This window comes from Cotesia glomerata, linkage group LG2, assembly GCF_020080835.1.
Source record: "Cotesia glomerata isolate CgM1 linkage group LG2, MPM_Cglom_v2.3, whole genome shotgun sequence".
Lineage (NCBI taxonomy): Eukaryota > Metazoa > Arthropoda > Insecta > Hymenoptera > Braconidae > Cotesia > Cotesia glomerata.
The window spans coordinates 5,262,483-5,286,355 of NC_058159.1; the positions used below are offsets into that span (position 1 = coordinate 5,262,483).

The following is a 23,873-nucleotide window of genomic DNA, read 5'->3' on the forward strand; positions in this document are numbered from 1 at the left end:
ATTTGTTATAAAATTCTCAAAATTATTAAATATATGCTAAATTAATTTATGATACTAAAGTTAGCCGACATTTTTAATTTTTTTTTAATAATTAAATTAGAACAAAAAAAAATTTTTTTTAAATTGCACTTACAGTTTTTGAAGTTTTTTTTTTTTTACAAGTGAAATTTTTTCAATAAAAAAAGATTTTTAAAATTTTTAAATGTCGGCTAAATTAATTTTCATTTTATTTTTGAATAAGAAGCTGTGATTGGTTGTTTATTTAAAATCGCGACCAATCAGAAGCGAATATTGCCATAAATACAGTAGTGGGGGAAGTAACTGGATCAGTCTTTCAATAGCTTTCATAGAGTGCGCATGTGCGGGCAGCAAAATTTATTTTACTCTTAATATTAATTCTAAATTTATACAGACAAATAAAATAACAAAATAAAATTTTCAATTAATTTTTAAGTAAAGAAAAATAAAAATAAAAACGTGTTAATATAATTTTTATTTTATTAAGTGTAAAGTTAAAAAAATAAATGCAATTTATTTATCTTATCAGATTAAAATGATTAGTCATCAAAAAATGTGCACGCTTTTACCAGAAACTGATAAATTATAATAATAGATATGGACTTTTATTTATTGAAAATAAATTTTGATAATTTATATCAGCTGTCTGAAATAAAAAAATATTTTTTTACATAATAAAAAAATTAATTTTTGCACTCAGTGTTATAAAAATAAAAACTTACATACTTGACACTGTTTTTAATTAAAAAAATTCATTGAGGTTACAGTGCGATTATTTTATTTTTAATATTTTATGAAAATTAATTTATTTAATTTTAATAATTTTTATCGAAAATAAATTATGGCTAAAAAATTGACGTGTAAAAATTAAAAATGCAATGTTTAAAAACAAATTTGTTAAAAAAAAAAATTTTCAAGTGACTGCTAATTTTAATGTCATCAATTAAATTAAAGATAAATAAAAAAAACGGAAAGTGAATTTTTAAAAGAACGAGACTTGCGTAGTGAGTTTATATTTTATTCCAATGGTAGATAACACAACAATAAAAAGTATGTCTGAGATTAACTGTCGTGATTGTTTTTTTTATTAACGTTTAAACGTCAATGTGTTTTGAACTATTGAATATGAATGTTGATAGTAATTTAAACAGTTCAAAATTCTACAGCAATAAATATCACAATTTTCAAAAAAAATGTCTATTAGTTGGGGAGAATTATTTCCTGGAAGATGGAGCGGAATTATATTTGTCTCTTACATGGCACTATTTATTAATCAAGGTAAATTATTTTTATAAGTTAATAATCAAAAACTGAGCTATTTATTTGTTATTTTATTTTTTTCTGTCATTAAATTAAATATAAGAAAATAAATTCCATGATTAGATTATTGAAGTCTCAATAAGAGAGGTTATATTTTTGTTTGGGTTACCTCGCAGTTAAATGTAAATTCTTAATGCCGTTAAGTTTCAATGTCAATAATAATTATTTAATTAACTCATTTTTTTTTTTTTTTTACAGGAATTATAGTCACGTGGTCACAAAATGGAGGCGATTACAAATACAATTTTGTAACTGTTGTATTGTTAACTGAAATTGTTAAATTAATAGTATCTATTATTTTTTATTGTCGTGAGTAAGTTTAAATTTTTATTATTATTTATAAATAATATTTATTATTATAAGTTAGTTTGATTTTTTTTAATTTTATAAACTAGTTTATTTATGATACTAAAATTAGCAATGAAAATTAAATTAGCCGAAATCTAAAAATTTTTATCATTTTTTTTATTAAAAAAATTATTATAAAAAATGAAAGAAAATTTCAATTGTAAAAAACTTGAAAAATTATAAGAGCTAACTTTAGTATTATATTAGTAGTTATTATAAATTAGTACTTAATATTACTTTCTTAATTAATTAAAAAAGTTACAATTTTTATTGATAAACTTGTCAATTTATTTATAATATTAAAAGTAAATATTTGCAAAAAACGCTTTATTCTTACTTACGAATGTTTTTCTTAATAATTCACTGAATGTTAAATTAAAAAAAAAATGAGAAATGAAAAGTTAAAAATAATTAAATGAATTTTAAAAAAATTATTTTTTTTTTCAACTGAATTAAAACTAGAAAAATATTAATGAAAATTAAATTAACCGACATCTGAAAATTTTTGTAATTTATTTTATTGAAAAATTATTAAAAAAAAAAATTAAAAGAAAAAATTTCACATGTAGAAAATTTAAAAAACTATATACGTGCAATTTTTTAAAAATTATTTTTAATTCTAATTTAATTAATAAAAAAAAAAATTGTTGAATGTCTGCTAATTTAAGTATCATAAATATTACATAAAAATTGCGGCTATTTTTTTTTTAATTTTCTAATTATAGAATTTTATTTTTTGTGATAAACTTTTTTATTAAAAAAAAATTTTTTAAATTGTCAAATGTCTGCTAAGTTTTTTTTCATAGTTTATTTTTTTTTTTTTGTGAATTATCTTCCCGATTGGGCCACGTGCCAGCTATGATAGTCTATTATTGTAACTAAATTTATTAATTTTTTTTTCAGCAATAACGCATCGTTATTTTTCAATGAATTAATAAAATATCGGAAGATATTTCTTCTTTATATGGTGCCATCATTATTATATTGTTTTTATAACAATTTATCCTTTGTAAATTTGGCAGCATTTGACCCAACGACTTATTATTTATTGCTGCAATTTCGAGTCGTTATAACTGGAATTATTTTTCAGGTGATTATATTTATTAATATAAAAAAGTTTAAAAAAATCTAAATTGGAACAATCAATAAATAAGCTGGTTAAAAGCGTAATAATTTTCATTAAATTTACGACAGTCTATTACTTATCGTTATTGAGCCATTAGTAAATTACTTATCAATAAAGATTTTTCTAATAAATATAAAGTAAAATAGCTGTGAGTTAAATACAACATAAAGTTTTTTAAATTTAAAATAAAAAATTATTTTTCATGACATTTGTAATAACTATCTAAATGATTTCAAGCTATTTCCGGACAGTGAAAAAAAATGTCAGTAGATATAAGTTGGAATGATAATTTAATAAAATATTCATTTATGTCTAAAGATAATATAAAAGCATTATATATGATAATATAAACAAGACTGACTCTATTAAAAATTTTTGTATTAAAATTTTCATTTTAATAATAATAATAATAAAAATAATAATATAAGCTAAATCAACTAAAAAATAAAATTGTTGAAAATTTTTAATATTATTATCTATATTATTAAAAGAATAAGAAAAATTTTTTTCTCTGGATAGTCATATGATAAAATCGGTTTTTTTAGTGAAATTTAGTGTCATTGCAAAGGTCTTGAATTTGTGCCTTTTCAAGGTTTCATTTCATTTTCACCATTAGTCAATTTATTATGATAAGTATTTAGGCTGCATTCGAAAATGATCTATCTATAGATACATAATTAAGAAATGACTTTGTATCTTGTGAACTATTGACATTTTTAAAGATATAAGTTCATCCCGATGTTACACTCATCGAGACCTTTCATTTGAGTACCCACATCAATTTTTCATATATTTTATATATTTATATGTATGAATATATGAAAAATATATCAAAATGCATGTGGGTACTCAAATGAAAGCTGTTGATGAGTGTAACATCGAGATGAGCTTATATCTTCAAAAATGTCAATAGTCAAAAAATTACAGTGCAATTTAATAAATATCTTGTGAAATATTGACATTTTTAAAGATATAAGCTTTAAAGATAAAACAAATGTTTTAATTTATCTTTTTGTTATCCTTGTCATATTGTGAGTACAATGTGTTTTCTTTTGTACAGTTTGCCTGATGAAGTTGTGAAATACAACGAAACGTTGCAACATTTAAAAAATTTAACACAGTTATTTTTATGGTCCAAGTTCCTGATAATTTTCATTATTATTGGGATAAGCTTATATCTTTGAAATTGTCAATATTTAAGCAAGTACAGTGAAATTTAACAAAAGTCATTATTTAACAAAGCAAAATTTGAATTTTTTATAGTTTTTAAGTTACGGCAGTCACATAGTGACTGCAAGGTTGCTAGTTATTACTATAATTATTTCCAAAAATTCAAAAGAATAACAATAATGACAATTTATTCCAAATTTTATTATTATTATTATTATCATTAATTAATTGATTTTTTTAGGTTGTATTTAAAAGACAACTATCATCAAAGCAATGGTTATCATTAGTGATTTTAACATTAGGATGTATGATAAAGCATCTTGACTTCAATGTAACTAGCAATAACTTGTTATCAAATTTTCCATTAAATATAAATTTATTTTATATTTTTATACAGGTAAGCTCAATATCCACACATAAAAAAGAAGATAATATCTATAATTATTAAAAAAAAATTTTTTTTTTATTTCAGACAATTTGTTCCTGTTTAGCAGGAGTGTACAATGAGTATTTATTAAAAGGCCAAGGGGCGGACATAGACATTTTTTTACAAAATATATTTATGTACATCGACAGTAGTTTTTGTAATGTATTTTTATTATTAGTAGAAGGTAACTTGCCGAAAGTATTCGATGACATAGGCCCTAGTATATTATTTCAACCAAAGGTTCTACTGATAATAATCAACAACGCGGCAATAGGAATAATAACTTCATTTTTTCTAAAAAATTTAAATTCTATTTTGAAAACTTTTGCTAGTGCTTTAGAACTTGTCTTCACAGCAATATTATGCTGGATGATATTTGGTATTCCTATTTATATTAACACGTTACTTGCGATAACTATGGTAAGCTATGCAGTAATTTTATACTCACAAAATCCAGTGCAAAATGTCACACCAAAAACTGTTAAAGATGACAAAGAAGAACTCGAAGAATTAATTGTTTAATTTATTTTTTAGTTTAATTATTTTTAATCAACGAAAGTATTAATTATAATAGAACGGAATTTTGCAAAAGTGTTTTACTCAATTATTATTTTAATTTTTTTAGTAACCGGGGGCACATATAAAAACTCGAAATTTTTTTATAATTAAAAAAAAATTTTTATTGAAGTTTTTGGATTGTCTTATCAAGGATTTCCTCCACTTCTTACCATTCTATCGTCGGGTCTTCCAGCTCACTTGTTTGTAGATTTTTTTTTGAGATTCTTCTCTTATAATTATTATAGTCAATATTTTTATATTTTAATTAATTTAAAAAATAACAATAGAATAAATCGACTCAAATTTTTATTTACATCAGAGATTTTTAAAATTAATTTTAATCTAAAAGTCAACAGTATATACTTTACTCATAAATTTGTTTTATTAAGAGAATAAGAAAAATTTTGTCTCCAGTATAGTCACATGATAAAATTTATTTTTTTTAAGTGAAATTTAGATCCATTGCAAAGGTCTTGACTTGAATTTGTGCCTTTTCAAAGTTTTATATCATTGCATCAAAAATATGCATTCAAAAATACTCTATCTCTAGACACATAATTAAAAAATGACCTTATATCTTGTGAACTATTGAAATTTTTAAAGATATAAGCTCATCCTGATGTTACACTCGTCGAGACCTTTAATTTGAGTACTCACATCAATTTTTCATATATTTATATATGTTATATATATGTATACATGAAAAATATATGAAAATGCATGTGGGTACTCAAATGAAAGCTCTTGATGAGTGTAACATCGGGATGAGCTTATATCTTTAAAAACGTCAATAGTTAAGAAACGACCTTGTATCTTGTCAACTAATGACATTTTTAAAGATATAAGCTCACCTTGACACTACACTCATCGAGACCTTTCATTTGAATACCCACATCAATTTTTCATATATTTATATATGTTATATATATATGTATATATGAAAAATATATGAAAATGCATGTGGGTACTCAAATGAAAGCTCTTGATGAGTGTAACATCGGGATGAGCTTATATCTTTATAAATGTCAATAGTTAAGAAATGACATTGTATCTTGTCAACTAATGACATTTTTAAAGATATAAGCTCACCCTTACATTACACTCATCGAGACCTTTCATTTGAGTACCCACATCAATTTTTCATATATTTTTTATATTTTTATACATTATATATATGTATGTATGAAAAATATATGAAAATGCATGTGGGTACTCAAATGAAAGCTCCTGATGATTGTAACATCGGAATGAGCTTATATCTTTATAAATCTCAATAGTTAAAGAAGTACAGTACACTTTAACAAAAGTCATTACATAATTAAGCGAAATTATATTTTTTATAGTTCGCAATTCTCGGCAGTCACATAGTGACTGCAGGTTGCTTGTAAAATAATTTTATTTTTTTTGCTCACTAAAACTAAAACATTATTGCAAAAATCCGTTCCGATAAGATCTGTCTAAATCAAAAAATAAATAGCCGATAGTTAAAATAAAAAAAGTAGCTCAAACTTCAGCTATTAATATTGTCCAATAAAAAATTTTAATATTTATAAATGTACATATATATTGATGTACATATTATAAATGTACATATACATTGATATACATGAGCAATGATAATATACTAGTGATAAATAATTTATTTGTGCTATTACAATAAAATCAGAGTTTGATACCCTATCAGTCTGGTTTAAATTTATGTTAGTGAAATATAAAAAATAAGTATATAATTACAATGAAAATTATTAATTGATGTTATCAGTTTTATTTGTCGTGTGGTAGACTTAGTATATGGGGTGGAAGTATGGGGTATTAATGTTTGCGTGAGAACACTGGCCTCAGCCGGAAGTAAAAAGTTCTCCTGTTATATTATTGTGTCCAAATAGTAGTAGGTCTTTTAGACTACTGTGGCAATTTGACCCACATGTTTCAACAGCCACCTAATCTATTTACCCCCTTTTCTCCTTTTTCTTTGATCATTACTATTTATTACATAATAAATTAAAAATTATAAATTATAATTTATAAAAAATAATATTTAAATCTTAATAATAATTTTTAAGTAATTATAATATAGAAAAAATATTTGTATTGCTAATATTACATTAAACTATAAGTAGATTAAGCAAATAATTTTAAAATATCTTACTAAGTCTATTATCACATTACATGTGTAGAACACGAAGACATGACAGCTGAAAGACATTCGACACTCGTGAATAATAAAGGACCCAATTGTATGATACTAACGACGGAGTTAGTACTCGTAATATTAAAGTTAAGTACCAGCCCGAAGTTATTTTGAGGACACACGATCGACATGGCCTTTAACAAATCCTCAAGATCAACAGCTCTAGTCTTGCATCGCGCTTCAGGCTAAGGACATGACACCATTATTTATCTATTATCCCTAATTAATTATTAATATTTGTTATTGCTCCCAATTCTCTATTTAAAGACTATTTTTCGCTAATAAATTACCGTTTTATTCTCAATTATAACTCTAACTATTTCTTCTTTTACAATTATTTTTTTTGAAATCATTTCTTCTTTTAGAAATATTTTATTTTTAAAATTATTTCTTCCTTTACAGTTATTTCTTCTTTTTTTTTTAGAAATATTTTCTACAAATTTATTATTCTTACAATTAATTTTTCTTTTTGTTTTTTTTAGAAATGTTTCTTCTAAAATCGTTTCTTCTCTTACAATTATTTTTTTTCTTTTTTTTTTAGAACCACTTCTTAAAAATTTATTTCTTTTTTTAAAATTATTTTTCTTTAATTATTTCTTCTTTTACAATTGTTTTTTTCTTTTTTTTTAGAAATATTTTTTCTAAAATTGTTTCTATTACAATTATTTTTTTTTCTTTTTTTTTTAGAATTATTCCTTTTACAATTGTTTCTTCTTTTTTTTTTCTTAGAAATATTTCTTCTAAAATTGTTTCTTTTCTTACAATTATATTTTTAGAATTATTTCTTTTTTTTTTACAATCATTTCTTAAAAATTTATTTCTTTTTTTAGAATTATTTTTTTAAAATTATTTCTTCTTTTACAATTGTTTCTATTTTTTTTTTTAGAAATATTCTAAAATTGTTTCTTCTGTTAGAATTATTTCTTTTTTCTTAAATTATTTCTTACAAATTCATTTCTTCTCACAATTATTTTTTAAAAATAATTTCTTCTTTAAAAACTATTTCTTCTAAAATTGTTTCTCCTTTTACAATTATTTTTTTTTCTTTTTTTTAGAATTATTTCTTTTTTTTTTAGAATCATTTCATAAAAATTTATTTCTTTTTTTAAAATTATTTTTCTTTAATTATTTCATCTTTTACAATTGTTTCTATTTTTTTTTTTTTTAGAAATATTCTAAAATTGTTTCTTCTGCTAGAATTATTTTTTTTTTTTAGAATTATTTCTTACAAATTTATTTCTTCTTTTACAATTTTTTTAAAAAAATTATTTCTCCTTTTAAAAGTATTTCTTCTTTAAAAATAATTTCTTCTTCAGTAACCAAGCGCTTAGTCATCCAAATAATCTATAAAATTCCCCAACAACTTTGATAGTCTCATATTCTTCTTTTATCTATGATAACTCGAAACAGTCGCTCTAAAAAAATGTTGTTGTGATCATGGGTGTTACCTGAAAATAAAAATAAATAATTAGTCTGTGGGGTCAATGGATAATGGTGTAATATCGTGTATGTAAACTACGTTAAATCGCTGCCAAATAGCCATCAGATGCTGAAGAAATAGAGTGGGGAATGGTCGATATTCATGCGCAGACTTGTATTTAGCTTTATATACATATATATTGTTAACTATGTTCTATGTTATAATCTATACAATACATGCCGTGTTTAATGTGTACTTTGTGCATATATAACCGTGTACATAAGTGTAAGTAATAGTCTAAGTATGTATATGAGTAAGTACAAGTATACCGTACCGAGGTAAGGTTATACTAGAAAGAGTGAAAGCAGAGAAAGAGGGATTTCCCTGATCCCTTCCACACGCCACCACACGCAGTCACATGCCAGCTGTGCTCGAGTTTGCTTCTGCTACTCGTTAAAAAAAAACACCGGCATTTTTAAATTTTTGATTTTTCTTTAACAAGTACGTTTTTTTTTTATGCTAATAACTCATTACTTACTTTTGCTTATATTATCATAATATATTATTTAATAATTTATAATTTTTATTTTAATTAAAATTTTTTATTTCTTAACATTTTATCTGGCTTTAAAAGTTTTCAATCATTTTTAAATAGTTGTTAATTGCTTTTTTAATTTTAAAATTATTCTAACTTTATTTAATAAAAATTATTCAATAAAATATAAATTAAAAAATTTATTTCTTCACTATTTAAAATATAAGTTTTTTATTTATTTAATTTTTATTATAAATTTAAATTTGAAATTTTTTTTTAATTATCTGAATTTTTATTATAAATTTAAATTTGAAAATTTTTTTTAATTATCTGAATTTTTATTACAGAAGAAATAAAAAAAATTTTAATAAATATTTATTTAACAAAACTTAAATAAAAGTTTTATGTTAAAAAGTGTTTTAAAGGTTAAAAAGTAAATAATAAAATAGTTTAACGTGTAAACAAATGTTAAAAGTGAATTGAAAAGTAAAAATTGAAGTATAAAATATAAAAAAGCACCTTGAACCGAACAAAACACAGGTCTCTACACTCTAGATAAATACTTGTTAGATATACCGGTAACTATCGACGCGGAATTTATTAATCCGAGTTTTTACAACTAGTTAAAAAAAAAAGTATAGTTTTAAAGTCTCAAGCCGGTAAAAGTTTGCGTATATACATTATCGCTCGATAAACGTACCTAGTAATTTGTTCTTGTCGATACTAATGCTTGGATTACACGTATGATTAATGTATTTTTTTTTGTTTACTTCGCTGATAATTTTCTGAAATTAAAAAGTGCTGTTGATTGTTTTCTTCTTTAAGTGATTGAAGATTGAGCGAAAATGTGACGATAATTTAAATGAAGATGAGTGATAAGGTATGTCCGAGTGTGAGGAGTATAAGATTGTCTCGATGACGGGATCATCAAGAACGGGGCCTCCACAGCCCCAACAAGAGGAACCGGTGTCTCCTGATCACTCATCGGAGGTTTGTTTCTTCTTTTTCCAGCCAACCCTTTCTTATAAAATTTTTATTTATTTTTTTCTTCTTTTTAGAAACTATTCATCAAACGAAAAATGACACCTGTTCAACACCAAACTGAACCATTGATCCAATTAACGCCACTCTGGGAACACGTGGTATGTTTCTTATTTTAATACAAAAAAGGGAAGAAAAATTTCATACTGTTTTTATAGATTGAAAAAATTTTTTTAGATTTTTATAAAAAATTAAATTTTAATGAAAAAATTTCACATGTAGAAATTTTAATTTATAAATTCTAAATTTATAAATGTCGCTAGACATGTGATAATTTTTTAAATAAATAAATCATAATTTTAAAAATTTATTTTTAAATAAAATTTATTTTTATAATTACAATTTTTTTGACTTAATTCATTTTTTTTAATTATTAATTTTTTGCTAATTTTTTATTTTTAATAAAATTATTGTCACCATTTTTTTTTTAACTTTTGATTTATTCCTTGGTAAGAAAAAAAAAATTCAAAATTAACAAAGTCAATTTTTTATAAAAAAAGAAATCCAAAATTATTAAAAATAATAAAAATTTTTTTATTTTTAATATTTCATAATTTTTTTTTAATTAGTTCTATTAATCTACACTAAAAAAAAAATTAACTTGATTTGAGAGAAAAATTCTTGAACCTAAAAAATAATTTTGAAGAGGGTTATTTTTTTTTAATCAAGACAAAAAACTCTTAAATCAAGTAAAATTTCCTTAAAATAGTTCGGTCATAAATGCAAAATTTTAAGAAGTTTTTGAAATTTGAAATATGAGTAATAAAATAAGCATTATATGTGCTGTTAAAATTTGAAATCAATTGACCATACCAGAAATGAGATAATTGTAATAAATAATAGTTTAAAAAAACTAAAAACACGCTTTTTATAGAAAACCAAACTAAAAAATAGAAAATAAATTTAAATTAAGAATAGTGTTAAAAATTTCAATAAATATAAATTAATAATAGTGTAAATAAAAAAAATGTATTTTATTTTAAAAAAAGCGTGAGGTGCATGGTGTCAATAGTTATAAATATTTTATTGACAGATATGAGTAGAGTGATTATCATTTTGATAATATCTTAAAAAGCACCCCACGCTTTTTTTAAAATAAAATACATTTTTTTTTATTTACACTATTATTAATTTATATTTATTGAAATTTTTAACACTATTCTTAATTTAAATTTATTTTCTATTTTTAGTTTGGTTTTCTATAAAAGCGTGTTTTTAGTTTTTAAACTATTATTTATTTTTACTTTTTAGTTTGGTTTATTTATAAAAGCGTGATTTTTAGTTTTTAAACTATTATTTGTTGATTATCAAAAATATTCAGGCGCGCAAATTACCCACGGAGAGTTACATACTGACATACTGACATACTGACATACAAGTGAAGCTAATAGAAAATAATTATTTATAAATATTATAAATACGGGGAATCAGAGTTCGATTTCGGAGAGCGAGCCTGAGAAACGGCTACCAGAACCAAGGAAGGCCGCAGGCGCGCAGATTACCCACGGAGAGTTACTGACATACTGACAAACTGACAAACAAGTGAAGCTAATATAAAGCGTGTAAAAAAATTAACTCGACTCAAGAGCCAAAATCTTGGACCAAGAATATCATTTTAAAGAAAATGATTTTCTTGAGTCAAGAGAATACATTCTTGAGACAAGAAAAATTTACTTAAATCAAGAATAATTTCTTGACCCAAGAAAAGCGTTTTCTTCAAAATGGTATTCTTGGTCCAAGATTTTGGCTCTTGAGTCAAGTTAATTTTTTTATCAGTGTCTGAGTGGAGAGTGAAAAAATCACAAATATTAATAATTATTCCATTGAAAGGATTTTAAAATCGTTTCAAAAAACTGATACCTGTTAGAAAAATACACTTAAAATAATCCAAAGAAATTTTGAAAATTTTTACTATTTAGTTTTTTATAAATTGTAAATAAACTGGCTAGTTAAACAAAAATAACCATTAGTAAAAACGAATAATAGATAATTCGTGAGAAAGGCAGCACTAGCGAGTGAAAAAGAAAGAAATAGCACAAAGTATATGTCCCGAGTCAACTACCTTAACTTAAATAAAAAAAAATTTATTAGTTCAAGAATTTTTCTACTCAAATCAAGAAGATTAAGTTCTTCAAAATTATATCCTTGATTTAAGAACATTTTTATTTGTGTATAAATAATAAAGATATGTTTCAATATGTAGCTAAAGGTAACAGTAAACCTAAATTATCATTAGTACATACACTAAAGTACCTTGCTCTTGTTAAAGTAACAATAAATCACAAATCTCAGCATATAATGATATACCTATACTGAATATCCAAATCAATAATAGGTACGGACGCAGCAATTTCCTCCGGACGTGGACACATGTTTAGTATTCAATGAGATATCATCAAGACTCCGAGATCCTGAATGGGAGGTCCGTCAACATGCACTTAGAGTACTGGTCGACGTAATACCGACACTCGATGAAGAGCGTGTCGACGAAATTATGGAACCAGTTGTCGGGGAGCTTATCAATAATCTAGGCCATCTTGCCCCGGCTGTACGTAAAGGCGCTCTGGATACTCTGCGAGTTTATTTGCTGTACAGTTCCACTCGAGACGCCATTGTAAAAAACGTAAGTTGCGTTTAAAAAAAGTATAGAAAAACAATTTAAAGAGCAATAAAATTTTCCAGATAATTGACCGAGGGATAAACAGGAACAATTTCGACACCGACTCTCACATAACTCTCGGAGTAATCCTAAGCGCTCCCAGTTTGGTGTTTCCTTCATCGCGGAACATAAAGCCGTCCCGACAGAGTCTAAAAACAGTTATAAATGCGTTAGCGAGTTGTCTTGGGGACATAAAGTACCAGGAAGTAGCTTTGAAGTCTTTGGTTAAAATTCGGGACGCGATTGGTGATGAATTTGTGTCTTACCTAGAGGACTGTCCAGGAGCAAAGGAGGATTTTGATAACCTGAGCCAGGTTTACAATGTTCATTCCCTGCCGAAGCGGTCGAAAAAAGTCCGGAAAAAACGGCTCAAACACGACAAACCTGTGCAGAAAACTTCCGGTGAAGAGAAAGAAGAAGAGAGGGAAAATAGAGAAGAAATACTTCCGCCTTCGCGAGTTGTTCTTGAAACTGAGATTAAATTCAACAAGGAGACAGCTATCACCATGACAATTCTCGAGGAAAAAGACCAGGACTCCGATGATAGTTTAGATAGCCCGCTAAAGCTAGAGGACGCTTCGAAGATAAAGGAAGAGTCTAAGGAAATGTGGATAGAGAGACGCAAAACACCTCGGCGTGTTCATTTCGGCGGTGAAATCGTCAAACTGAGAACTCCTGACAGCGATGACTCCCAACTGGTTCCACTCAGCTCCAGAATACCCTTGCCAATTTCCCCAGTTACCAAAATGCCGAGCTACAGACCCTCGAGGTCGGTGTCGCATCCTTGTAGCCCCAGTTCTCGGTGCCAAGTTCCCAAAAGATCCCGAAGTTTTTCCGCGAGTCCTAAAAGAAATTATATTCACGACGGAAGTTTGAATCCTGGGAAGAGTATTTTGAGTAAAACTTCAAAATTGTCTGCTGATAATTTGTACTTTTATGACTTAGATGATGTCGACAGTGTTTTTGGGTTTAAAGAGAGCGATCGCAGCTGGTCGTTTGAAATTTTTGACGCGATTGATGATTACACGGAGAAAATACACTCGGGGATGGTTAAAGACAAGCGAAAGAAGAAAAAGAATAAAATTGGGAGAAGAAAAGTAGATGATTTTAATAACTTCAGGGGGTCGGACGAAAAAACTAATGAAATTAATTTTATCGAGTATCCGGAGGCTAAAGTTGGCTCGGGTAATTTCGATAAATCCTTTGAGTTGAAAAGTAAAAACTATTTAAATGGTAATAGATCAAATATTAATAGCGGGAGCAAAGAAATGAGTAAAAAGGATAAGGATGAGGTTAATGAGGAAAGAAATAAAAATATAAGTGATAACTTTAAAAAAGTAAATGATAAATTGCGATCGCCAAGCACTTTTGAAAGTTTTCCACGTAAAGAACGTAACTACATACTTATGGAACTCTCAAGTCCTATTAAAGACAGCAGAAGTCGTCAAGTTTCTCCGGTTTTGTTTTCATCGGTTGGTGGGTCAGAGCTTGTACAATCAAATGAAAATACCCTAGAGTCGGAAAGTTTATCTGATCGTGTATCTATTGGTGAGTTAAATGCTTCTGTTGTATTATCCACTAATGAGACGTTTAAGGAAGAAAGTTTAAACACGGAAAATAGCGAAACTCCAGAGGGTCGGGAGGGTAAAAAAGTAGAGGCTGGGGCTAACCAAGTGCCAGCGACAGCTAAAGAGGATAAGAAAGAAATAAATGAAAACAATAAAGAATCTAAAAAGTTTTCCGATAGTAAGACAGTTGGTAAGAATTTTGATTCGGGCAATGAAAGTCGGACTTGCAGCAGCAGTGAAGGGGAGAACAAAACCCTAGAGCCGAGTTGGGAAGAACTTGGGCTTGTTGATCAAGAAGTGCTTAATGATCTTCATAATAAGGTGAGTTTTGTTTTGTTTTTTGATTTTTTAGGCAATTATTACACTGAAAAAAAGGTTCACTTGGGCCAAGAAAATATTTTTCTTCCTAATTATTTTCTTGAGCAAAAAAAAATTTTTTTTGATAAGAAATTTCACTTATTCCAACAAAATTAATTCTCTTGCTTTAAGAAATACGTATCTTGATCCAAGAAAATTTATTTAAGTCAAGAAAATCTTTTTGTTTTGAGAAAATTCAGCCTCTTGCTCCAAAACATTTAGTTCTTGATAGAAGTAAATTTTCTTTTGAGAAAATTTCTCTCTTGCTCCAAAAAATTAAATATAAAGATAGAAGTAAATTTTCATTAATATTTTTATTGTTTAACATGTCAAATGGGAAGATCAAATAATATTTAATCATTTTTTTTTATTAGATTTTATAAAAATCTAACTATTGCAGCCGTCCTCATGGCGCAACTTTGAAAAAATTTAGTCGTTTTCTGACTTAGTTTGTCGAGCTGAGTCAGAAAATGTATATAGTTCAAAAGTTTATATATGTATGTCTTTATATATATATATATATATATATATATATATATATATATATATATATATATATATATATATATATATATATTTATACGATATAACGCGGCTTGTCAGCACGATAGCGTTTTCAATTTATAACCGATTCTTCTCAAACTCAACATGCTTTATCTATAGATCAAAACCAAGGTTAAGTTCGAAGATGAGCTTAATCGGGCGAGTAATTTGGAAATGACAGGATTTTGAAATTTTGAAAATCGTAAAAATTGATGTTTTTACTGCTTCAACTTGATATAATTACTGATCGAGACAAGATATCAAAATTCGGTAAAATGCATCGTAAAGCTCTTTTAATAAGCTTCAATTTCCACTACTCAGAAGTGGTAATAGCCTCAATATTACTCCTTTTAGAGTTCGTTTAATAAAACAGTTTTACTGTTGCAGCCGTTTTAAATTGGACACTGTTATGCATTAATGTGTTAAGTGCTATGGAAATCCTATGTACTTAACACACTATTGCATAACAGAGTCCAATTATTGTCTGCATCATAGCTTAGTCATGATGTAAATTCAATAATTACGATAATGATTAGTCTTTCGTGTAATGTTTTCAGGTAATTCGTCAGTAAATATGTCACAAATTAGTTCTATATATTGTTTTTTTCAATTAAAATTTTATCCGGTTTCAAACATCTGATTGATTTGCAAATTGTTGTTCCTAAGCAGTTATTTAAAATTTGGTCATTTATAATTCAAATTTTATAATCTTTGCAATTCTTTGAGAAACTTTTTCTTCAAAAGTTAATTTTTTTTCCAAAATTTGTTCTAAATAGTTTTAAATTTATTATTGAATTTTGTTTTTAATTATTCATAAATTAAGTTATACATTATTAGTTTTATTATATTATTTTATTAAAAATCAATTTTCTTTATTTCAAAAATCTACTTCCATTTCGGCTGCCGAATGGCCTTTTTTTTCATTCAATATGTATAATTGCACGGTAAAATAATATAAAATAGGTATCAAATATTCAAGAGAAAAATTTTCTCAAGGTGAGAAAATTTTTTTCTCAGCTGAAGTAGGTAGCGCTGCTTCCCTAAAGTATCTAAAAATCTTGATCAAATATAAAAATTTATTGTATCAAGTACTTATGATAATTTGAATTAAGAAAGTTTGAGCGAATCTAATGTAAAAAATAATTTCCAACTTTGAGCTTTGAAATTAAGTATAAGTATAAATAAATACGTCATTTATTTAATCCCAAAATTTTAAAAAGATTCACCGTTTAGTTACTTAGATATTAAATTTTAAAAATCACATATTTTATTTCCTTATACACGGGTTCTTATGGCGGACAAACTTTTGTCAAGACTATAATTATTTTTTTCAATATTAACCTCCCAACTTTAACAGATAAAAAACTCTACACAAGAAACTTGGATTATTGCAAAATATAAAAATAATTTAATAATAATACATTACCGATATAATTTTTGAAATATTTAAAGTCAAATTTTATGTTTGCAACTCGTTTATCGTCAGCCATTTATTCGAATAAAGATTTGACAACATCGCGTCAACAGCTGAGAAAAAAGAAAAGGATAGAAATATAGTTACAGAGAGAGGAATGTTTAACTCACATACTCATCCACGTCTCTGTTATGGGTATAATCAAGCGCGCTATTGCCAAATCTGTTTATTTATTCCGGCAAGCAATAAATACGAAAGTCAATTTATTACTCTACTTTATTAAATAAGTCAAAATCATCAATTATTAAATTGTTTAAATTAAAATAAAGAATTTTTACGAATATTGGGAAGGCTAAAATTAAAAAAAAATTTTAGCATTATTTTGACTCATTAGTTACGCTCGAACTTCCTTAAGAAAAATTTTTACTTCGGCCAACACAACTTCAGTCTTCCTACAGGCATCCGAAAATTTTCTTGAGCCAAGAATTTTGTTCTCTAGTCAAGAAATTTTTTTTTTCTGTGTACAGTTCTTTTGCTTGATCGCTAATTTATGAACGGATTATGAGAGCTGGAGATAAATAATTGATAATAGCAATTAATAATCTTAAGAGGAAGACTGTTTAAGCATGCAATGATGACGATGGTAGCACGAATAGTTGAATCAAAGTTCCGTTCAAAATCCCTTTGATATAAAGCCCGTGGTCTAAAAGTGGGTCGATCGATTCATGCGCCAGAAAGTTTGTGAACGGTTCTGCGACGTTATTTAAACTCCATTTATTTAAATCCCCTTTTGCGAATTAATGTTATTTTTAAATAAATAAATAAATAAATAAATATCGATAAAAATTTTTTTTTAATTTATTTATTTATTGAAAAATATATAATACATACTTTTGGATGTTTTACTATCGTAAGAACGCTGAGACTAGTAGTCGGTATATTGGAAAAAGTCTGAAGCGTATGAATAATAAATCTCAGCGGAGTAATCAAACATTTCAAAGTCAAGTTTGTACTTATTGTAAAGTTCGGATATTTGTTGTTGTGTCAACTGACGGAAATAAATTTTAGATGGGTTTAATTTATCTTGGGATCCTTTATGACGATGAATCGGATGGATTTTATTTTTTAGATTCAATTTTTCTATTATTAATGACTGATCTGCGTCTAAAGTCTCCACCTTATTAATATAGACAGATAAATGTTATTTTATTATTGTATTATTATTATATTGATATTGTTTGTGGTTGCTTTCTGAGATTTATGTAATTCAATTAAATGTTTACTTACTTTTAAGATAAAGGTGTAGTTGAGCGAACAGGGAGTGCAGTACAGGTAGTACGGGATCCAATGGTCGTCGGAATAGATTTCTAGATCGGTATCTATTAAATAATTTACGAATTCTTTCCACGTTGGTTCAATGCCCGCAGGTTTTGGCTCGTTATCGTTTGAAATAAATTGATCCTTTGGTGGCGGAGTGAAAGCTTTGTCTTTCGATATAAAGTAATTATATTTAGTCATTTTTATTTATCTATACGCAGAAAAAAAAGTTTACTTAAATCAAGAACTTCATTTTTTTTATTTGAGTAGAAAAATTCTTAAACTAAGAATTTTTTTTGGTCTAAGTAAGTTTTATTTGATTGAAGAGTTTTTCGTCTTAATTTAAAACAATGAAACTCTTTAAAATTATTTTCTTAGCTCAAGAATTATTCTCTTGATTCAAGTTAATTTTTTTTTCAGTGTATAATTAAGAGAATAAGGAAAATTTTGTCTCTTTTATTTATGATAAAATGAGTTTTTTCAATTAAATTTAGTAACATTGGAAAGATTAAGACCTGAATTAGTGCCTTTTCAATGCTTCATATGCTTTTCTAAAATAATTAATTATAATGTTTTCGAAGTAGTTTTAAATAGATTCGAATTTTGCGATAAACAAAATTTGTTTATTTATTTATTTTGTTATGTACATGTGAATGTGGTTATATGTCAAAAATTAATTTATATAATTAAGAGAGTAAGAAAAGTTTTTTAACGGGTATATCTTTATCATAAATTGGGTTTGATATTTTTTAGCGATAGTTATTTATGATTTAAATAATTGAGACAGTAAGGAAAATTTTGTAACGAGCATATTATTATTTTTAAAAGAATTTTTATAGTTCAATTTGGTATCATCAGAAAGGTTGAGATAATAATTAGTGCCTTTTCACGGCTTTATATATTTTTCATTGATAGTCAATTTTTTATACTAAGTTTTTAATAGTTATTTGGTTCTATAAATTTATTCGGTCACATTTGTCCATTAAATTATTTGAAATTGATCCTGCGATAGCACTATTATTTTTAAAATTTATTAAAAAAGTCCCCAAACTATGTACAGTGTGATTATAAATCTAAAAAAATCATTAAGGCAAAATTTTATTATTCATAATTCGTAAATCTTGGCAGTCACATAGTGACTGAAGGTTGCTAGTCTATATAATAGAATAAGAAAAATTTTGCATTGTGTATTTATGTAATAAAATGAGTTTTTTTAAAATGAAATTTAATATCATTGGAAAGATCGAGACCTGAATTAATGCCTTTTCAATGTTTCATATGCTTTTCTAAAATAGTTTATTTGCTATAATAATTTTTCGAAGTAGTTTTAAATAGATTCGAAATTTGCGATAAACAAAATTTGTTTATTTATTTATTTTTTTATGTACATGTGAATGTGGTTATATGTCAAAAATTAATTTATATAATTAAGAAAGTAAGAAAAGTTTTTTAACGGGTATATCTTTATCATAAATTGGGTTTGATATTTTTTAGCGATAGTTATTTATGATTTAAATAATTGAGACAGTAAGGAAAATTTTGTAACGAGCATATTATTATTTTTAAAGGAATTTTTATAGTTAAATTTGGTATCATCAGAAAAGTTGAGATAATAATTAGTGCCTTTTCACGGCTTTATATATTTTTCATTGATAGTCAATTTTTTATACTAAGTTTTTGGAGGAGTTTAATAGTTATTTGGTTCTATAAATTTGTTCGGTTATATTTGTCCATTAAATTATTTGAAATTGATCTTGCGATAGCACTATTATTTTTAAAATTTATTAAAAAAGTCCCCAAACTATGTACAGTGTGATTATAAATCTAAGAAAATCATTAAGGCAAAATTTTATTATTCATAATTCGTAAATCTTGGCAGTCACATAGTGACTGAAGGTTGCTAGTCTATATAATAGAATAAGAAAAAATTTGCATTGTGTATTTATGTAATAAAATGAGTTTTTTTAAAATGAAATTTAGTATCATTGGAAAGATCGAGACCTGAATTAATGCCTTTTCAATGTTTCATATGCTTTTCTAAAATAATTAATTATAATGTTTTCGAAGTAGTTTTAAATAAATTCGAATTTCGCAATAAACAAAATTTGTTTATTTATTTATTTTGTTATGTACATGTGAATGTGGTTATATATCAAAAATTAATTTATCCAATTAAGAGACTAAGAAAAATTTATTAACGGGTATATTTTTATCGTAAATTGGGTTTGATATTTTTTCAGCGATAGTTATTTATGATTTAAATAATTGAGACAGTAAAGAAAATTTTGTAACGAGCATATTATTATTTTTAAAGGAATTTTTATAGTTCAATTTGGTATCATCAGAAAGGTCGAGACCAGAATTAGTGCCTTTTCACGGCTTTATATATTTTTCATTGATAGTCAATTTTTTATACTAAGTTTTTGGAGGAGTTTTTAATAGTTACTTGGTTCTATAAATTTATTCGGTCACATTTGTCCATTAAATTATTTGAAATTGATCCTGCGATAGCACTATTATTTTTAAAATTTATTAAAAAAGTCCCCAAACTATGTACAGTGTGATTATAAATCTAAAAAAATCATTAAGGCAAAATTTTCTTATTTATAATTCGTAAATCTTGGCAGTCACATAGTGACTGAAGGTTGCTAGTCTATATAATAGAATAAGAAAAATTTTGCATTGTGTATTTATGTAATAAAATGAGTTTTTTTAAAATGAAATTTAGTATCATTGGAAAGATCGAGACCTGAATTAATGCCTTTTCAATGTTTCATATGCTTTTCTAAAATAGTTTATTTGCTATAATAATTTTTCGAAGTAGTTTTAAATAGATTCGAATTTTGCGATAAACAAAATTTGTTTATTTATTTATTTATATTTTTCCCCACTTTAAGCACTGTATTTAATGTACACTAAATGTTAAAATTATGTAAAATTGATGGTCTTGAGGGAGTCTTGACTCCAAGATCAAATAAAACTTATTTATCTATCTATCTATCTATCTATCTATTTTGTTATGTACATGTGAATGTGGTTATATATCAAAAATTAATTTATCCAATTAAGAGACTAAGAAAAATTTATTAACGGGTATATCTTTATCGTAAATTGGGTTTGATATTTTTTCAGCGATAGTTATTTATGATTTAAATAATTGAGACAGTAAGGAAAATTTTGTAACAAGCATATTATTATTTTTAAAAGAATTTTTATAGTTCAATTTGGTATCATCAGAAAGGTCGAGACCAGAATTAGTGCCTTTTCACGGCTTTATATATTTTTCATTGATAGTCAATTTTTTATACTAAGTTTTTGGAGGAGTTTTTAATAGTTACTTGGTTCTATAAATTTATTTGGTCACATTTGTCCATTAAATTATTTGTAATTGATCCTGTGATAGTACTATTATTTTTAAAATTTATTTAAAAAGTACCCAAACTATCTATATATAGTGTAATTATAAATATAAAAAAATCATTAAGACAAAATTTTCTCATTCATAATTCGCAAATCTCTGCAGTCGCGTAGCGACTGCAGGTTGCTAATAAATTACTAATTTATAAAATAAAATAAAATATAAATAAAGTACCTCGATATTTGTCGACAATAGTGCGCCCATATTTGCGATAAAAATAAAGAGTACCGTGGTCCCTTCGGGCTACAGAGTTCTCAAGTTTATCACGATAAGCGCTCAACAATCTTTCGAATGGATGTCTCACTATAAGAACTTTTGTCGTGGCCAGCATCGCCTGCAGTTATAACCGCATATTTTATTTATATTGTATTTATGTTTATATTTGTTTTATGTGTGCTAAAAAAGGTGTATGGCGTTAAACAAATCGAGTGTACGGAAATGTACGAATGTAAATATAAATATCAATAGAAAAAGGTGAAATTGTGGGTGATGTAAAATAAAGTATAAAAAAGTTTGCAGAAATAAAAAATTTAATAACTTTTTCAGCCTCTGGAAAATCTAGATCTGGCATTACTTTGCGGGCAATTGAAGACATTTGTTCTTTTCCATTAGTCAATACTGATTCAGATATATTCATTAGCAGACACATATTGTGGAGCCACGTCGTACTCCCGGCTTTGTATATCGGACAGTACGATATTTTATTTACTCTAGATAACAAAAAATGTCGATATTTAATTAAAATTTTTAAAAGCCCATTATTGATTTCGCTTTTTAATAGTTCGGGATTGAAAGGTTTTCTAACAATGCCTCGAGAACTATTTTAAAAGTTTTTTACCACTCGGATAATTAAAGAACAATCTGACGGTCGTTTTATGCTGAATTATTTATTATCAAAGTTTATACAATAACTTTACACTGTGTGTAAATAAATATATAGAAAAATTGTTTTATAATTTAAGATTCTTTTTAATAAAGTTTGTTAGAGGATAATTATCACGTCATTTTTTATACATTTTTACTTCGATAAAAAAAAATTAACTCGATTCAAGAAATAAAATTTTCAACTAAGAATATCTTCTAGAATATTTTTTTCAAAATTTTTCTGCTTGATTTTAGACGATAAAAGTCTTGTAAATTATTTTCTGGGTAGGTTCAAAATTTTTTTATTCAATTCTTAGGTAAAAATTTTGAGGATATTTTAATATAATTTGTAATAATTTTAAAAATAAAATAAAAGTCTTAAAAATTAATTTTATTTCTAAAAAAAATTTTAATTTTCTCAAATTAATTCTTCACTCGGAAAATATAAAAATAAAAATTATATAAATATTTGTCAGCTTTAAAAATAATTTTTTTTTTATTTATTTTGTAGTTTGAAAAGTATGAAAATTTTTTTAAAAAATAAATTTTCGGTCCTTTATTTTAAAATAATTAAAAATTTTATTTTTTTGATATTTTAAATCAATTTAATTTTTTTATAATTACAGAAGAAATTTTTATTTTGAAGATAACATAAAACTTACATAGTAAAGAAATATTTTAATAATTTTTATACTCTTGAATAATTTAAACAAAAATATAAAATCGCCCGAACAAACTAAAACTGATCAATCAATCGTTTCCACTTCGACTAAAATTATTCCAAAGAAATTAATGCACGGACATTACACAGATAGATTTATTTTCCATTTTATTATTTGTCTCCACTTTAGTTTTGCATAGAAAAAACTTAAATATTTGCGAATCTGCATAAAGAAATATTTGAAAATAAAAATTTTTTTTTTTCAATACTACAAGATGATTTTTATATCGCAAGTATGTTTTGCTGAAAAAAAGTCTGGGTAAACTTTTTCTCGCTGGCGTCACATAAGAGTTTTGAAATTCTTATCCTTCAAAGTTACTTAAAGTGTTTTTTATATAACAGTAGCATTGTTGTTTCAACAATTGCCAACTGTTAACTAATTGACTCTATTTATAAATTAATAATCGGTACAAATCCCAAATACTGGGTACAATAGTACGCTTCGTGCTTAGTAAAATCAATGGAATCAATGGATTAGTGATTAGTGAGGTTCACTTGAGGTACTATGCCTCAGATTACTTCCCTAATAGTGCAAGTGAACCGAAACGCCGTTGCGCATTATAGCCTATCAGTAATCGCCAATGGGGAATTTGTATTACTCTCATCAATTATATCAATGGTTGTTACGTACTATATTGCATTGGATAAAAAATTCAATAGACTCAAGAGAAAAATTCATCAAGAAAATTATTTTTAATCAAGATCTTTAATAAAAAAAAAATTATTGAAATAAGTAAAACTAGCATTCTTGCATTTACTATGTAACTGCCGTGACTTGTGAACTATAAATAAATAAAATTTTACTTTGTTCAATAATGACTTCTATTAAATTACACTGTACTTTTTTAACTATTGATG

At 25.6% G+C, this 23,873-nt stretch overlaps 3 protein-coding genes across 6 annotated transcripts in view; 2 read left to right on the forward strand and 1 right to left on the reverse strand.

The window, feature by feature from the left end:
* The first annotated feature begins 966 nt into the window (after positions 1 to 966).
* Positions 967 to 4,980, forward strand: LOC123259777 (UDP-galactose transporter senju). Its single transcript, XM_044720464.1, has 5 exons — positions 967 to 1,296; positions 1,537 to 1,651; positions 2,590 to 2,776; positions 4,224 to 4,379; positions 4,455 to 4,980. Exons 1-5 carry the CDS (start codon positions 1,212 to 1,214, stop codon positions 4,929 to 4,931), a joined length of 1,020 nt encoding a protein of 339 aa, XP_044576399.1. The 5' UTR covers positions 967 to 1,211; the 3' UTR covers positions 4,932 to 4,980.
* A 3,430-nt stretch (positions 4,981 to 8,410) lies between these two features.
* LOC123259779 (carbohydrate sulfotransferase 11-like) lies at positions 8,411 to 21,943 on the reverse strand. The gene is made up of 4 exons (XM_044720467.1): positions 21,605 to 21,943; positions 17,983 to 18,182; positions 17,587 to 17,872; positions 8,411 to 8,606 (listed from the first exon to the last, which is right to left on the reverse strand). The coding sequence occupies exons 1-3, from the start codon at positions 21,759 to 21,761 to the stop codon at positions 17,621 to 17,623; spliced, it is 609 nt and encodes a 202-aa protein (XP_044576402.1). The 5' UTR covers positions 21,762 to 21,943; the 3' UTR covers positions 8,411 to 8,606; positions 17,587 to 17,620.
* Positions 8,925 to 23,873, forward strand: part of LOC123259773 — a 52,962-nt gene continuing 38,013 nt past the window's right edge. The window contains exons 1-5 of one of the 4 annotated variants that reach the window (XM_044720458.1): positions 8,925 to 9,079; positions 9,939 to 10,103; positions 10,172 to 10,255; positions 12,490 to 12,777; positions 12,837 to 14,702. In XM_044720458.1, the coding sequence (XP_044576393.1) occupies positions 9,996 to 10,103; positions 10,172 to 10,255; positions 12,490 to 12,777; positions 12,837 to 14,702 (2,346 nt within the window). In that variant the 5' untranslated portion in view covers positions 8,925 to 9,079; positions 9,939 to 9,995. Of the gene's footprint in view, positions 9,080 to 9,544; positions 10,104 to 10,171; positions 10,256 to 12,489; positions 12,778 to 12,836; positions 14,703 to 23,873 lie in introns of those variants that run through there. The other 3 variants (XM_044720459.1, XM_044720460.1, XM_044720461.1) reach the window with 3 other exon arrangements.

What these genes read in the sequence shown, in the direction of transcription:
- LOC123259779 (XM_044720467.1), bottom strand. Translation starts at nt 21,761, where the DNA reads ATGCTGGCCACGACAAAAGTTCTTATAGTGAGACATCCATTCGAAAGA. An exon ending in TATTGTCGACAAATATCGAG is followed by an intron (nt 18,183 to 21,604) that starts GTACTTTATTTA and finishes TTATATCGAAAG; the next exon opens with ACAAAGCTTTCACTCCGCCA. An exon ending in ACTACACCTTTATCTTAAAA is followed by an intron (nt 17,873 to 17,982) that starts GTAAGTAAACAT and finishes TATATTAATAAG; the next exon opens with GTGGAGACTTTAGACGCAGA.
- LOC123259777 (XM_044720464.1), top strand. Translation starts at nt 1,212, where the DNA reads ATGTCTATTAGTTGGGGAGAATTATTTCCTGGAAGATGGAGCGGAATT. An exon ending in ATTATTTTTTATTGTCGTGA is followed by an intron (nt 1,652 to 2,589) that starts GTAAGTTTAAAT and finishes TTTTTTTTTCAG; the next exon opens with CAATAACGCATCGTTATTTT. An exon ending in TATTTTATATTTTTATACAG is followed by an intron (nt 4,380 to 4,454) that starts GTAAGCTCAATA and finishes TTTTTATTTCAG; the next exon opens with ACAATTTGTTCCTGTTTAGC.